At 39.7% G+C, this 15,933-nt stretch overlaps 1 protein-coding gene across 1 annotated transcript; it reads left to right on the top strand.

Moving 5' to 3' along the window:
• Positions 1 to 7,479: 7,479 nt before the first annotated feature.
• PLAU (plasminogen activator, urokinase) lies at positions 7,480 to 14,932 on the top strand. The gene is made up of 10 exons (XM_080622187.1): positions 7,480 to 7,569; positions 8,558 to 8,615; positions 8,794 to 8,898; positions 9,429 to 9,594; positions 9,919 to 10,004; positions 10,102 to 10,291; positions 10,940 to 11,094; positions 12,053 to 12,193; positions 12,759 to 12,907; positions 13,758 to 14,932. The coding sequence occupies exons 1-10, from the start codon at positions 7,510 to 7,512 to the stop codon at positions 13,950 to 13,952; spliced, it is 1,305 nt and encodes a 434-aa protein (XP_080478313.1). The 5' UTR covers positions 7,480 to 7,509; the 3' UTR covers positions 13,953 to 14,932.
• The last annotated feature ends 1,001 nt before the right edge of the window (positions 14,933 to 15,933 follow it).

Genomic DNA, 15,933 nt, shown 5'->3' with positions numbered 1-15,933 from the left:
AGCGGAGTTTACAAGCAGGTGCACAACAAGCCGATGAAGAAACCCTTAGATGTGAGCATTGCTATTCAAGAAAACATTCATATCCGGACAGCTCATTGAAACAACAAAACATTGTATACCAAAAAAGAACACTTGTCAAGTAACCGCTTTCTACGCATGAATGAAATGGGCCCAGTGACAGGGGATTTCACAGGTGCTCGATGTGCTCACCCCATACCTACAATCAACTTCCAGCACGGTCTGTCTCTTTGCAGAATGCAGCTGCAGTATCCAGCAAAACCGTGTTTGGGAGGGATAGTGTTGTTTTAAAGCTTCAACCACATTTTCTCCCAGTGTAATAAAATAGCTCAGCCAAGAGGAGTTGGTGGCTTGTTGTGACTGAAGCAAGTTTTCAAGGTTTTGATTACACTGGCTTAGTTCAGAGATAAAGGCTGGCTATTTCTGCTGCACACAAAGCAACAAGTGGCATCAACAAGCATCTAGAGAGAGTCCAGTGGCCCTCAACTGATATTTTCTGCTACTTCTACGCACACAGATAACATAGATAAAGGAAAACCAGTAGGCAGCAAGGAAAAGGAACAAAAATTTAAATAAACAAAGAAACCTGAATAGCTGAATTATACCTAAAGGAAATGAGATCATCATTTGCTTCAGATTCCAACCACAAACAACTGACAAGTAATCAAGAGTCATTAAAGTAGAAGAATTTTTATGACTCACATTCGACTTAAAATCAGCTACTCTGGAAATTCCTGGTACTCATACAAGCTGTCATTTGAGAGAATAAGATTAAAGAGTGAGCTGTGTATTTTTAACCTGATGAAAGTTGATAATGTAACATTTGAAATCTATTGGTTTACATGTAAAAATCTACTGTTTTATTCAGTCATATTTGTTGTTATCTCAGAGATAGAAGTAAATGGATTAAAAAAATTAACTTGCTTACTATCAAAAGAAGATTACAAAACGTTTTACTGTTAAAGTGCCTGTGTTTTTAAAGGTGACACAGGGGTATTCTAAAAGAACTCCACACTGGAAAATTTCCCTTAAACCTGTAACACATGACTGCCTTGGAACCTTTCTGCCATAATACAAAACTTACTGTAAACCAATACACTTTGATTTTTAAGGTGCATTCCAGTACACAGAGCAGTTGTAAATATACCTATATTTGTTATATTCTATACCCATAGATGGGGCTGCTTAATGCAGTGACAAGCTATTTTCTTTATATAAATAAAACAACAAACAATCGTCATTACAGAGATGACAAGTCATGTTGAAATGATCTAGGTATTTTCTTAGCTTTTGTATTCTTAATCACTAACTAAACACTGAATGTGAGGCTTAACAATGCTCTGTCATGTGAGATGACAGAGGTTTAGGCACACATAACTGCTCATATGCAAATATAGACCTCTCCATTCTCAATGCACTATGAGCAGAGAGGACTTGCAAATGATTTTTCTATTTCAATGGAAGCCGTGTTGGCAAAATAGGCATTTTACTAGTCAAAGGACTAATTCTGATATTACTTATATGTGATACAAACCAGAAGGTGCTCCACACAACCACCAGGCTTAAAGCAATATAAAACCTCAGCCATATCTGAGCTCTGACTCTGAAATTGCCTTGAGTAATAGGGGCTGCTCCCCCTCCTCTGACCACCATTACCTTCAGTAGAGGCTTGCAGAAGTGCCTGCTCACAGAGCCAGGATTTCAGGTTTAGAGCAGATTTCTAAGCATGATTGTAACTTTACACATGTGGAGATTCCTATTAGGCTAGTGAGTGTCCCCAGCTGAGAAAATTCGATGTGGAATACCAGGGTACCACAGTAAAGGAAATTTTCCCTGATAGAGCAGCACTTCTGTGGCAGTTCTTTTTACTGATATTTATTTAACACTCCACTAATTGTGTGGTGGATGATATTTCTCTTTAGTTTTAATATTTTATCATCAGCTGTGAAAATAAACACTGGAACTAATAATACCTCCACCCTGGCAACTTCTACAAAACAATGTGAACCTCACAATCCCTTTCAGCATGCCACCTGTATAAAAAAGATAAAGCCCCTGTATTTCTTTAAGAGGGTCAGTGTCCCCATCAAGTTGGAGTGGAATGTCATGTTTTCTAAATTTGCTAAGTCAGGCTGGCCTATTAATCTGAAACATTGCAGTTACTTCAACTATAAATTGAAAAAATCAGCAAGATTTTTATCAACAACTGAAAACTAACTCACAGAATCAGAGTAAACCATGAACTGCCTGACTGCAGGTCTCATCCTACTAGCTTTTGGGGAGAAGTACTATACAGCTGTAAGGGGTTCACAGACTTGGATAACACGAGCAGCTCATAATAGGTATATACATTTTCTCTACCCTGTGCTATAATCCATGTACAGACAAAAGAAATGTATAAAGCCTTGTTATTAACAGCCCTGACTATATAAATGTGAGAATGACTTTAGATTTTGTGACTTGCTTTTTCTTGTTTATGTGCTATGCTCCTATTAAGCAACTAAATTGTCTCCTGCAAGGTCACTCATACCACTTCCTATAGCACCTCTCATTTATTCAGAAGTCTTTCCCTCTTCCATCCTGCCCACAATTCTGCCAAATTCAGGTAAGAAACAAAGTGATGAAACCACAGACATGCATAAGGAAAAAGATCTAATCAGTGGAAAGCAGAAAGGGGGCTCTCAAAATGGAAAAATCGTTCATGGGTCTGTACAAGGGTTCCTCTCTTAAGCCTCATGGCTTGTCATTAAGCAGTGTCTACTGGATAGATATGTTCCATTGACAGTCTTTCACTAGGCATTTCATTTTGTTCATTGTTCTTCCCAAGCAACTTTGATTTTGAGTTACAAAGACCTTTTCCTCTGTTCTATCATGATCTTACTCTGGTGAGAGAACATGTGTTGCAACAGGGCCCTTCTAAACTCTCAAGACATGGGGTAATGTACACATTCTGGCCCTGAAGCTACCGGAAGTCCCTTGGTAACAGAACTGGTCCTTTTTCACCCCTCCCACTGGGTCTGTGCATTTCCTACCTGTACCAGCAGGTCCAGATTTGAGGTCAGGCAGAGGTCTTGCCAGAGATGCCAGGCTACAGATTTTCCAAGGTTTCTGCCTTAAGGCAGGGCACATAAAAGGGTCCAAGTCTTTATTTCACCTGAAACCTCATTTCAGAACTTGTTGTGCTAGCCATCAGCCAGCTCAGTGAACTCAGGCACTGGAAATTCTCTCAGCAGTCTCTGCTTCCCTGAGAGTCACTTAATGCTCATAAGAGATCATGCAGCCTTGTTTGCCATGAAATGACTTGCAGCACCAAAGTAAACTCATTTGCAGCCAGCGTGGATATCTCTCTGCTAAACCACAGTTTCAGTTCAATCATTTCCTATGTAGATGCAAAAAGGAATTTGATGGCACTGAAGAGGTACTGCAAACATGCCAGAGTTTCTGATCAATAACTGTTACCACTCTGATTGAAACAATGTGACACAGCCCAGGTCACTTCTCCTGGTGGCCTTTTAGATATATTTCATCATTGAGAATAAAGTAATACAGTATTTCAGCAAAATCCAACTATATGACAAATAGAAGAAAAAGGGATTTTTAATCTTTCTGTACCTTGTAGAGTGAAGACAACAAAAGTTTTGGGCTCTTGGACTTGCAAAACAAGGATGAACCTTCAAGTTTTAGGGGAAAAATGAGGAACAGGGGAGATCTATGCAGCTTGGTCATTCAAACTGTTCCTCACACTTCTATAGCACTTCTTAGGGAACAACAAATGTGAAAAGGGAAACCCAGATGCTCTAGGGTTGACTCTTTTTCCAGAAAGAGTTTGAAGAAGAGACTATGTCCTAGCACCTCTTCTTTGGGAGCATGGAGGAAGAAAAAGAAGAGCTGTCCAGTCCCGAGGAACCATCTTCTTCCTGACACCTTGTCCCTTCCCTGTTCAATCAAACCATGACTATTTCTTCATTTATTAAGTGTAAAGTTGGTGTATTAAAATTCATAAGTAAATGTTACAGACTGCTATTAAAATCTGGATTATCCTCCACCACTGGAATTTATTCCCTAGGGTAAATTTGCTCCACAGTCATTCTTCTAAAGTGAAGAGAGTGCCATGAGGATTCTACCTTGATGTTTTCTGCCCTGTCTCTCAGAAGATCTAACTGTTTGTGATGCTGATACATTCAGTCACCACAGAGAGAGAGAAAAATTATTACCTTGTCATTGAGAAGGTTTTGTTCCTTACCTATGTTACTTTCTAGGCTTCCAGCTTGGGCCATTTCTCTTGACTCAGTTCCTATCATTCAATGAAGTGAATCCAGCATGCTTTCAGCAGAGGTCTGTTCTGACATGAGCTTGAAGGTCTGAACAGAAAGAAACAGAGAATGTAAATGGCCAGTATATCCAAATAAAGGTATGGTTATACCACAGACTTGACATAAATAAAATAGAATCATAGAATGGTTTGTGTTAGAAGAGACGTTAAAGATCATCCAGTTCCAACACCCCTGCCATGGGCAGGGACACCTTCCACTAGACCAGGTTGCCCAAGACTTATTCAGCCTGGCCTTGAAAACTGCCAGGAATGGGGCATCCACAACTTCTCTGGGCAACCTCTGCCAGTGCCTCACCACCCTCATAGTAAGTAACTTCTTCCTTATATATAATCTAAACCTACCCTCTTTCAGTTTAAAGCCATTGCCCCTTGTAATATCCTTACATGATAAAAGGTGGGGAGGAAAGAAGAAAACTAAGCCATATTCACACCAGTGAAGCTAGATATCAAACATAGAAGGGTGATCTCATTAAGCTCTGAATTGTCCAGTTATGAAAACATTCATCTTGAGAGAAAAACAGGACAAAACCTGCTCTGTCCAGCCTCTGAAGAAACAGCTCTTCATCAGCTACACAGCATATGAAGGCCTGCCTCAGGTTAATCACCTACACTGCCTGAAGCTAAAGTCTATGAATATACCCACAAATACTGTGTACTGGTTGGCTGTTATTCACCACATTGCTACACCATCACAGGACAATGTGAAAAATCACATTTGACTGAACTGCATTCTTATATAGACACCTGTCAGTCTTCTATTCACCTCTTATGAAACCACCCCATTTTGAACATTTTTTTGGAAGACAGAAATTATGGGAAAGCCATGACCAATTTCTTGGGAGCAGAAGATTGCTCAAGGCCAAGGGAGCTGTAAGTAGCTTTGGAGAAGATGAGTTCAGCCCCGGCTGTGACCCAGTGCCCTAATAGATTCCAGCTGGCAGGAGGAATGCACTGCAGCCCCAAATGCTCTGTGTTTCAGCTGGCAGCAGCTCTGAAAACACATTCTGGCCCAATACCCCCTCCCAGTGGGCTGCGCTTAACCCACACCTGAATCAATTTAATCCTCTAGCAATTATTAAATCATCTGTACTTCTGTCATTATGGGTAGCCCCATATGAATAAAATACACCACCCTTGTTCGTATCTCTGGGCATGTTTCAACACAAGTTATTTTTCTCATAGCTGTCACATCTTTTTTAATGCCTTTAAGTATTACTGACCGCCGCGGGGCAGCTCCTTGTAGAACAGTAACTTCCAACAAAGCTGTTTGCTCTCCCCATTCTCCCCCGCCCCCCGAAACCAAACGAGCGGCATTTAAAATTCCCCCCTTGAGTCACTTCAGCAGTGCCGTATTTGCAGCAGCACCAGCGCCGAGGCACTTGCAGGTCCCGGGGGGGCAGGCACGGCTCCGCCCCAGGGCGGTGGCAGCGGCGGCGGCAGCGGCGGGTCCGCCCCGGCTTCGGCCTTTATAGCTCCCGCTCAGCGCTGTGCTGGCACCACTGCTTCACGCTCGTATGGTAGCTGCAGTAGCACACCGACATCGTTGTACCGTCGTTCGGCTCCCGCACTGGTAAGTGCCGTGTCCCTGGGACCCGAATGCGATTTAAGGGTGATAACGCAAGGCCAAGGACAAACAGAATTTAACGGTTGCTCTTTAAATTAAAAGAAGGGAAACCTCTTGGGCTATGTGGCATCTCAGCAGTGGGGAGATCTGCTTTGCATCCTACTGTCTGCTGTAGCTTTCACAAGAAATTTGCAGCACAGCTCTCTGCGATGCCAGGGTTGGGCCTGGGAAGCTAATTATGGTAACAAAGGGCAAACTATTTGCAGAGCTGCCAACTGTGCTAAAGATAATCATCTTAGTATAAATAATGTTTAAGGAAAAATATACTAGCTGAAATTTCAGCTGAGTCTGAAAGGTGTGCATGTCCTGAAGCATGATCTGCTTTCCTGTGTTATGAAACCTCCTTGCGAGCAAAGGATCCATCTACATTAGCATTTTGGTTTGGATCATGGCAGGTTTTCTCAAGTGAATCCAATGATCTTCTCTGTTCCCTGTGTTTTGGTTCCCTCCAGCTTGCCCCCCACTGAATGGCTTTAGAATACTTGCATTGTATGTCTTCCAAATAAAACCCAACTGGGACATGTGCCCCAAGCAGCAGAAGGTATTCAGTCTGCAGGACCAAGCAAGAACTAGCCCCTGTAGCAACCTCTGAAGCAATGTGGAGCAGGTCTTTGCATACTCTCTCCTACTGCATTCACTGCTTGCTGATGTAAAAAGAACCAAAATTCCTATGGAATCTCTTAAAAACCAAGTTTCCCAGTGTTCTAGAGCTAAGGGCACTTTAAAACAAAAAAAAACCCAAAAACATGGCTTGTATTGCAACTTAAAAAATTGATAAGAAGACATATTGGTACTTCATAGCTCTCTTTCCCTATTGTTTTTAAAGGCTAGTTTTTTTTTTAATAGGCACACCTGGGAAGGTTGCTATATATGCTTGGCTAGAGGATCCAGCTGCATATAATAAATCTAGACAGAATATGTTCCAAGCCTCTCTAATCCTGTAGATAAGCGAGGTAACACCAAGACCAGACTTTTAAGAGTTTGCAGTGGCCAGAGGCAGCTGGTGAGGTGTCTGGGCTTATACAAGTGCTGGGCATCAACAAGGCACAGTCAGCAACTATAGAGATAATGAAAAAAGGAGCTTTCCCTTTCATAGCCTTTATGTGGATGGGTGGTGATAATCAGTTAAACAGGTACAAACAGCTGGACAGCAGCTAAATACATCTGCCAACTTCCAACTGTGTTAGTCCAGACTGCTGAAAGTGAGAATGGATTTTTTTCCAAGTTTTAAGCTTCCTTTTATCAGCTTCATTCAAACTCTACAAAAAGTCTGGTTGTACTGCTAATTGTGCAGAAAAGCTTCAAACGATAACTTCTAATTTAATATATGGAAATAATAAGCAGATATTCCACAGCAGGTCAATGCTTTATACTTCTGTCAGTTGTGTTGTGACTTATTCTGAAACCAGCTGAAGACAACAGAAGCAAGAAAGCTGGCACTGCAAGCTATGACATGATGCAAAGTTCCTCTTTTATTTTCAGAATCAAAATATTAGGGATAGAAGAGGAACGAAGTGAGACGTTAACTAAGAACATGAAGTTACTCATCTTCCTCACAGTAACCCTGGGCTTGCTTGTCACGGGACTAGAGTCTGTAAGTTTTGAAATTAATGCTGGGGGGTGGAGGGGGTGTCCACTTGGAACCACTTCTGGTTTTAATTTTACTTCTGCTTTGGATGGTGTAGCAGGCTTTTGACTTGAATTCTGGGTTTTGCTGCCTTCGCTTGTACATATGCATCTGCTGTACATATACCTCCAAGAAACATGTTTTTGAACCCCTTAGTTTTATTTCTGGTTCTGCTCTACCCTATAATGTCTGCTAGCATTTAAATAGTGAAGATTTCATGCAATAACAGAAATTTAGCTATTATTTTTTTCTTTTAATGTAATTTAGATCTGGACACTGAGTACTAAGAATTCAGTGGTATTTCATGGAGTTGGGTATTGGGCTTTAACTAAATTTCCACCTACCCTACTTGAAAGTGTGATGCTAAAAGAGGAGTAACAGATATGAATTTGACCATCGTCTTGTATGGCAGTTCATACCTATTAGCAGAGCCATTCACCAACATGATGGAATTATATTGTTACTACTATTTGTTTTAGCTCAGGCAACCCCACTTGACCTCTGGGAGAAGTATATTAAAGGCCTAATCTTAATTCCATGGAGGATATAATATTCAGCCTGCAAAGCAGAGGCAGGAACTGCAGTACAGTGCAAGAATCTACTGTACCATAAATCTACTGGCTTTTGTTCCGTGGCACAAACGTGAAGCACCAAGGCCACTAAAATGACAGAGGCAGCTGGAGAATGTTGCACCTTTGCTGCACTGCTTGGTGTCTGAGAGGGAAAAGCTTCTGTGCCTGTTCTAGGGACACTGATCAGCTGTTTAGACTCTTATTGCAGAAATTACTAGAATGATGACTTGATGCAGTGCATCAGCCTTGTGGGGCTTTTATGAAGGCATTGTGTAGGGTTTATTTTCCCTTCCCAATTCTTCTTTGCTCAGGTATGCAGTAGGGAAGATAATCAAACCACATAAACAAAACTTTCCTTAATTCTTTTTTTTCTTTTCCCTTAGTTTTATAGCAAGAAGTACTACTACAAGTTCCCATATAAACACAGATCAGATCACAAGGGTAAGTATCTGCCTATTCTGCTTGAACCTAAAAAGAACTTATCTTGCAAGTACATCTTGATGTAACGGAAAGATTCTTAATGATACTTAAACACCTAAAACTTAGTTTGCAACTACATGTTACTTTACTTCATCATTTAAATGTTTTGTCTCTAATTAGTGATGTCTTTTACTTGCAGAATGCCATTGTTTGAATGGAGGAACCTGCATTACCTATTACCTCTTTAGTGGAATTAATCGTTGCATATGCCCTGAAGGATACACTGGGATTAATTGTGAACTAGGTAGAGTATCTATCTAAACACAAAATTGATTAAAAAGATAAAAAGAGAGGGGTAAATCATGACTAAAAAATGCCAAGTGAAAATATTATCTGTAAGCACATAACTGGAAATCCTTTAGTACTTTATGCTGACTAAGTGAGCAGAAATAATTAATACTGTTGCAAAATCAGTATCTCTAACTTTTGTCTCTGTCTCTTCACAAATGTTGCCAACTTCACAAGTGTTTTAGTTTGGGGTGAAAAAAGTGAACTTGTTTGGGATTGTTCAGAAGCAGAAGAACTGATTATATTGTGAAGTAAACTGAAACCATTAAAGAAGCAATATGTATGCTTTAAAGCATAAGATTCTTGATATTCAAAATTCTTACAGAACAAATTTAATAAGAATATATAATGGGTCCAGATTTTGCATAGTCTGTTGTAATAAAGTGTAATCAGTTAACCTTCTCATTAAAAGTATCCATACAGATTATTTCTGCCTCAGAAAAATCAAGAACAAGAATATGCTGCTAATGAAATTTATTTTATCAGACACCACCAGCATGTGCTACACTGAGAATGGGGAGGATTACAGAGGAATGGCAACAGAAGATGAATGTTTGCCATGGGACCTTCCCTCAGTAATAAGGAGGGGTTATTACCATGCTCACATGAGGAATGCTTTGCAGCTCGGTCTGGGCAAACACAACTATTGCAGGTAAGAAAAGCATTGCTCTTCCTGGGATGACTTACATTGTTGCAGCCCCAAAGGTGCCTCACATGATGGTACATGTATTTAAAAATAAATAAATTTTTACTAAAAATATTTGGAATGTGACTCTCTGGAGTTCTTGCTTTCCACTGAAGCCGATCATACTGCAAAACTCCCAGCATGCAACAGTAATAAGTAGTTGTAAATTTTCCCTAGCATATCTTGCAGCAGAACACTTCTGGCCTTTACAGGACACTTAGTTTTCTTTTTAAAAATGGTAGTACCTTAGAATTCTGTCTTTATGAAAAGAATGCTTCCTTTCTCTTCCAGAAACCCAAATGGAAGGGACAGGCCCTGGTGCTACACCAAAAAGGGATTCACCATTCAAGAAACACCCTGCAACATGGGAAAGTGTGGTAAGTAACATCAATTTCAAGATGATTAATGTTATTTTTAATAGCACAAGGCTAGTGCAGTGTGAAGAACATCTGAACAAAATTTCTCTTTTCGCAGGGCATGCATGTGGTCAAAGAAGCATGAGCAAGTACTACAAGATTGTTGGTGGAAGCCAGGCAGAGGTTGAGTCTCAGCCCTGGATAGCTGGCATCTTCCAAAACATAAGGGGCATTGACCATTTCCTGTGTGGTGGCAGCCTCATTGACCCTTGCTGGGTGCTTACAGCAGCACACTGTTTTCATAGTCCGTAAGTTTACCATTCCAGATCCTTCTTATTTGCAACTTTCTTCAGGTGATTTCTTTGCTTGCTTCTCGCTGAGCAACCCTTCAAAATGTACCATAGTAAGAATGCTCTTTTGAGCAAAATGAGAAGAGTAGCTGTAAACATTAAGCCTCTGGGAGTCCATGTACAGCAAAAGGAGCTATAGCAAGATAATAACATTTTGGTGGATTATGCAATTTAAACAACTTTAGCCAAAACTGGAGTTAGGCTTTCAGTTTTACCTTTGCTGTTCACAAAACTTAGTTATTCTGAGAGGTGAAGAGCTGTTGAGCAATACATTTATGGGTGGTTTTTATTGTTCTTGAGGAAAGCTGGTCTTCCTGGTATCTTGCAGAGAGGATTCTCATCACCAGTGCCTGGCATTAGTAGCAGCTAAACTAGGTGTGCATTTCAAAATGCCTATTTTTTAAAGTAGATGAACATCTATCTTAAAAAAAAAAAAAAAAATGGGATGCTTTTCTTTAGAATACTATATTAACTTTCAAAGTTGACTAAATTTTGCTTTTTCTTGTCAGGGTTAAAGTGAACATGAAACAGAGCTGGGACTGGATCTAAGCTGTTGACCTTGCTCTCAAACTGGTAATCTTCATGAATCTCTTTATTCTCACTCAGGTCAAAAAACCCACAAAACAAATCAGCTTACAAAGTCTTCCTTGGGAAGTCCATGCTGAATGTTACTGACGATAAGGAGCAAGTGTTCATGGTTGATGACATCATCTCTCACCCTGACTTTACAGATGACACAGGTGGCAATGACAATGATATTGGTAAGTGTCATCTTAATACGAGCCTTTAAAAAAACTGAGGGTAGCCAAAGGCTGTGTAATTGTGGCATACATTTTCTAAAAGAAGTAGAACCAGAGATGAGATGAAGTGGAACAGGAGCTAGACACCTCTGAGAACTAGGCATGTGCAAAGAGCAACTTTTTCACCTGTGTAAACTTGGTTTGCAACATGTCTGATGCATTACTTGGTATGCAGTCAACCATAAGCCAGTCTTATCTCTGGACTTGTATAAAGTGGCTCTTCCGTAAGCACTGGTGGCAGCATCCCACTTTTTTTTTTCTATGTCTACAGAGATCACATTATGTATAGAGAACAATGAAAAATGCATGCATAGTAGGTTTCATCATATAGTAGGGAAATGCCATATCAAGTACCACATTAGCCAAAGGCTATCCAGAATTAATCCAGAATTTAAGTCTCTCTAGCTTTCACAAACTTATCCCTAAGCCAACAAAGTCAGAGAGATCTTCGCAATTTGCACTGTTGTAGTTGACACTTGGAACTCCACTAGCCTTTCCAAATTCCTGTTGTTAAGGAAAATGACTCAGACTAGTTTATTAAGCCCTTCTGAAGAGAAGTACAGTATAAGCTGTCCCCTCTTCAGCAGAGCAGCAGATGCTGCCATCTATAGTCAGACAGGAAACTGAGGTTTTAAAACATCTGGAGATACACTTGTAGAAGAATCTTCCCTGAGCTATCAGCCCCTGTCCTTCCAGGAAGGAGGTTCAAGATGGAATGTTTGCCAATTCTAGTGCTGGGGAAATTAGTTTTGTTAATAAATAATGATCCACTGTAATTCTAAAAGAAATGAGAAGAACCATATATAACCAGAACTGTAATTGAAACTATTCTCATTATCTCTATCTAATACTTCCATTGTCAGATCTTGATGGGGAGGAAAACTTACTTTACAAATGTCTTCTGACTTGTGTTTTTTAGCTTTGATAAGGATAAGAACAACTTCTGGACAGTGTGCAGTAGAATCCAAATATGTCAGAACAGTCTGCTTGCCAGAGAAGAACCTTTACTTAGCAGACAATACCCGGTGTGAAATAGCTGGCTATGGGAAACAAGAATTTTGTAAGTGAATTACTTCTTTCCAAAGTTTTACTTCCACAATATGGGAACAGATGTTTCTATAGTATGACCTGCAAAGGATTAAAAGATTCTTTTCTATTATTCTATGTACTCCCTGTGCATCTCTTGAAAATTTTTTGCTATCATCTTCTCTAGTTATTCATCTTCCCTAGTTATCCATGGCATTTCCTATTTCATGCTGCTCACTTACTATCATACAAAGTAAGCCAAGATGTGAAACAGCAATATTTGATTTTTGATGTGGTGAGGAGTAAGAAAAAAATTAAAGCTGTGTTGGAGGATTAACAAAGGATTGAATTTCCTTCACAAACTATCAAGCTCCTTCTCTGAAATCTAAGCTTTATAGCTTGTGTTTGGCTCACTTGTTTTTCTCTTTATAATGTACTCATTAACAGTGAAAATAAGCTGGAAAAAAGAGCCTCAAATTGAAAATGAAATGGCTATAGAAGCTCTTTTCAGAGCTGAAAGTGGGTGTTTTGATTTTGTTGTTGGTTGGGGCTTTTTGTCTTGGATGGTGAAAATAATTAAGTCATCTTTTTATTTGCAGATGATATCTTCTATGCTCAAAGGCTAATGTCAGCCACTGTAAACTTAATATCACAGAGAAAATGCAAGCATGAGTACTATGACAGTATCAGAGTTACTGACAACATGGTCTGTGCTGGAGATCCCACGTGGGAGACTGATGCATGCAAGGTAAAACTGGTTTGTTTTATCTTCCAAACAATTTTGGATGCATGTACACTATAGGCATCAGCTGCTGGTATCTGTAATTCTACTAGTCAGAAGAGTCTGTCTATGTAGTAGGAATTTAGTACATCCAGTGGATTCAACCTGTAGTGTGGCCAAACATGGAGGAGGGTTGGGACCTAGAGTTAAGTGTTACCCCTTCAAACAGCCTTTGGAGACACAAAAAGTGTGGATGTCTCAGCCATTGTTATTGTTCAAGGCTTTATTTACAACCTATTAAAGCAATTGGCTGGTAGATAAGCATTAGAGGAATACAGCAACTATTCCAGTCTCAGCTTGCACTCTAATACTAACTATAGCTCTGCAAAGGGATAAAAGGTGGATGACAGGGGGAGGCTAAGCCTCTTCACAGATTCCTCAATACTACATTTATTTCCCTGCACCCTTAGTGGGCAGAGTGGCCATATGAGCAAGTAAAAAGAATAAGTGTTTTCTCCCTGTCCGTAAGGACTTGAGGACAATTGATCCTGTAAAGAATTGGGTGTGTGGTCTTTAACCTTATATCACTAGCCTATTATATGATATTATAAATTTAGGATGAAGTGTTATGTGCAAGGTAACTACTTTCTCTGTTCCCTGCTGGGATGGGGCTAGAAAACTACTTATGCTACAGACTGTTCAAGTCAGAGCAGATGCTGAGCCTTCTGTTCCATGTATGCAGCATTCTTGAAAATAAATACTTTTAGCTTGTAGGTATTTACTAGCTTGCTTCACTTCAGAAAAAAGATTGCAGGCTCCAAGTTACAAAGGCTCCATCTGTGGAAAATGGACTAATATGTTCTTTTTCTGTTGTCAGGGAGATTCTGGTGGCCCCATGATCTGTGAATATGATGGCAGGATGACGCTTTATGGGATTGTCAGCTGGGGAGATGGCTGTGCAAAGAAAAACAGGCCTGGTGTTTACACCAGAGTTACCAGATACCTAAATTGGATTGACTCCAATATGAATGCAGTAATTGCCAAGAGCCAGTTTGTTCCTGAACCAAAGTGACTTTTATACAGCTGGACTCTAACGAACAAGATTAAGCCTATATTGATGCCAGGACATTAATGTTCTGAATGTCATAAGCGGCTTTCATTTTAAATGCTCATGTGGTCTGCCACTAGCAACAGTGTTCCTGAGGCAGAGAGGCGGTTGATATGTTATCTTAACTACACTGAATTACCTGAAAACCACTCAGTGGGAAGCTAAACTATTTAACATTTAAATGAGTATTCCCATGCACGATATTATTCATATCAAAATATCTACTTCACTTATGAACCAGCATTTAGTCTGGAAGTATTGGTACAGTTTTAATTTATTTAACTCAAGTATAGATTTTATAGAGGGCCTGAGTTTAAAATCTTTCCTCAGCACACTGAGCAACACTACGACTCAAGTCCTAGAAATCTAACCTGTTAAGACCAGTACTGAGAGGGTGATCAGGATTTGCATCAGAAAGTGAAAGCAACAGCATTATCGTCACTAGTACGTGAAGAAGGATTACAGGCTACTTGGACTAAGGTGATATTTGCTGTTCAGGGTTCATTGCTATAGACCAAATGTAGTAAAATCTTGAGGATGGCACCTATAGCTGTGTCAGCATTACACATTCTTAAGAATACATCAAGAACTGCGCTACAGGAAGGCATATTGGAAACATGACTTCCAGGTCCCAGGTGAAGGTGTCTGGTTATGCAACCTCTCTATGCACCTATGCAGTCAGGAGAGGATGTAAAGGCTTGGCCCTCGCTGAATGCTGTGGATGCCAGAAGTCAGAACTTTATTTCCATTCATTTATCTGATATTATATGGAAATGACTTTTTTTTTTTCCACTAGCTTTATTTTTTTGACTTATCTTTGTTTTACAGATTTGAATTATTTGTATGAGGGCTGGAACCTCAAGCTTTATTTAATTATTTTTACTGTGTTTAACTTATTCTTTGTATTATGGATGTTAATATCATTAAAAAAAAAATCCCTTGTTCTTATGTGTCCCTCCTCTTTTGAAATGGAGAAGGTATGATTCAAAAGAGAACTGCCATTACCAAATTGCAGAGTCCCATGGTAAAACATAGTTGGACTCCCTGTTTATTTAAGCATCTAATGAGAAAAGAATGTCTCCTACTCTAGCTATAAAATTGCATTTAATGAGAAACAGAGCTTAGATTCTCAGCACTGGAATTCATCCTGATAACTACACTGTATGTGCTTCAGGACTCTCCTCTCATGCTATGTAACACTAGGTGAACTTGTAAACCAAAACATACCCTAAGGGAATACAGTTCTAATGCTCCAGAACTACTCTTCGGTAACATCCAAATCAAGCGTGGCAAGAGACTAGCTTCTAGTGTTCGCTCATTAACTTAACTAAAATGCTACTGTGTGTGGAAGAATACAATGAACCAATATTGTAGAAACATGTTGGAAGCAAAGCAACAGTTTCAGTTTTTCTCGGTACAGTTTGTGGATGCTAATTTTGAAGAGAAACATTTGAAGTTTATCTCAAGTACTGCTAAGCACAATCTTAGGTAGTAGAAATAAAGTCTAAACAGCAAACTTCATTTGTATTTCAGTTAGATTTGTTTTTCAAGAACGAGGTCTAGCCAGAACAGAATTCATGGTAGAGAGCATGAAGAACAAAGACCTACTTAAAACCAACTCCATTTCTAATTCTGGACAAAGCATCGCTGTCAAACTCAAATGAAGTTGCTGCTGAAGCTATGTTCTTTTGTTTGGGAAGACAACACAGGCAGAAAATATTCTCGAGGTCTGCTCTCCTGGGTGATTAATGGCACAAGGTAAAATCCTAGCATTGCTTCAACATCCTGAAAAGCCGATGTTGTCTGCTTTGATTTTGTTTCTTTAAGGAAGCTATAAGACGAGACAGACTGGAGACACTGCTAAAAACAGTGTAGATAGAAAATTTACAGAGAAGAGTTTGTATTACAGCATCAAGTTGTCATATGTTTGTAATAGTGAAAGTAA

The sequence above is a fragment of the Psittacula echo genome (genome assembly GCF_963264785.1).
Source record: "Psittacula echo genome assembly, chromosome: 6".
NCBI lineage: Eukaryota > Metazoa > Chordata > Aves > Psittaciformes > Psittacidae > Psittacula > Psittacula echo.
The sequence above is the reverse complement of the archived record's forward strand: the minus strand, read 5'-3'. Positions and strand labels throughout refer to the sequence as shown.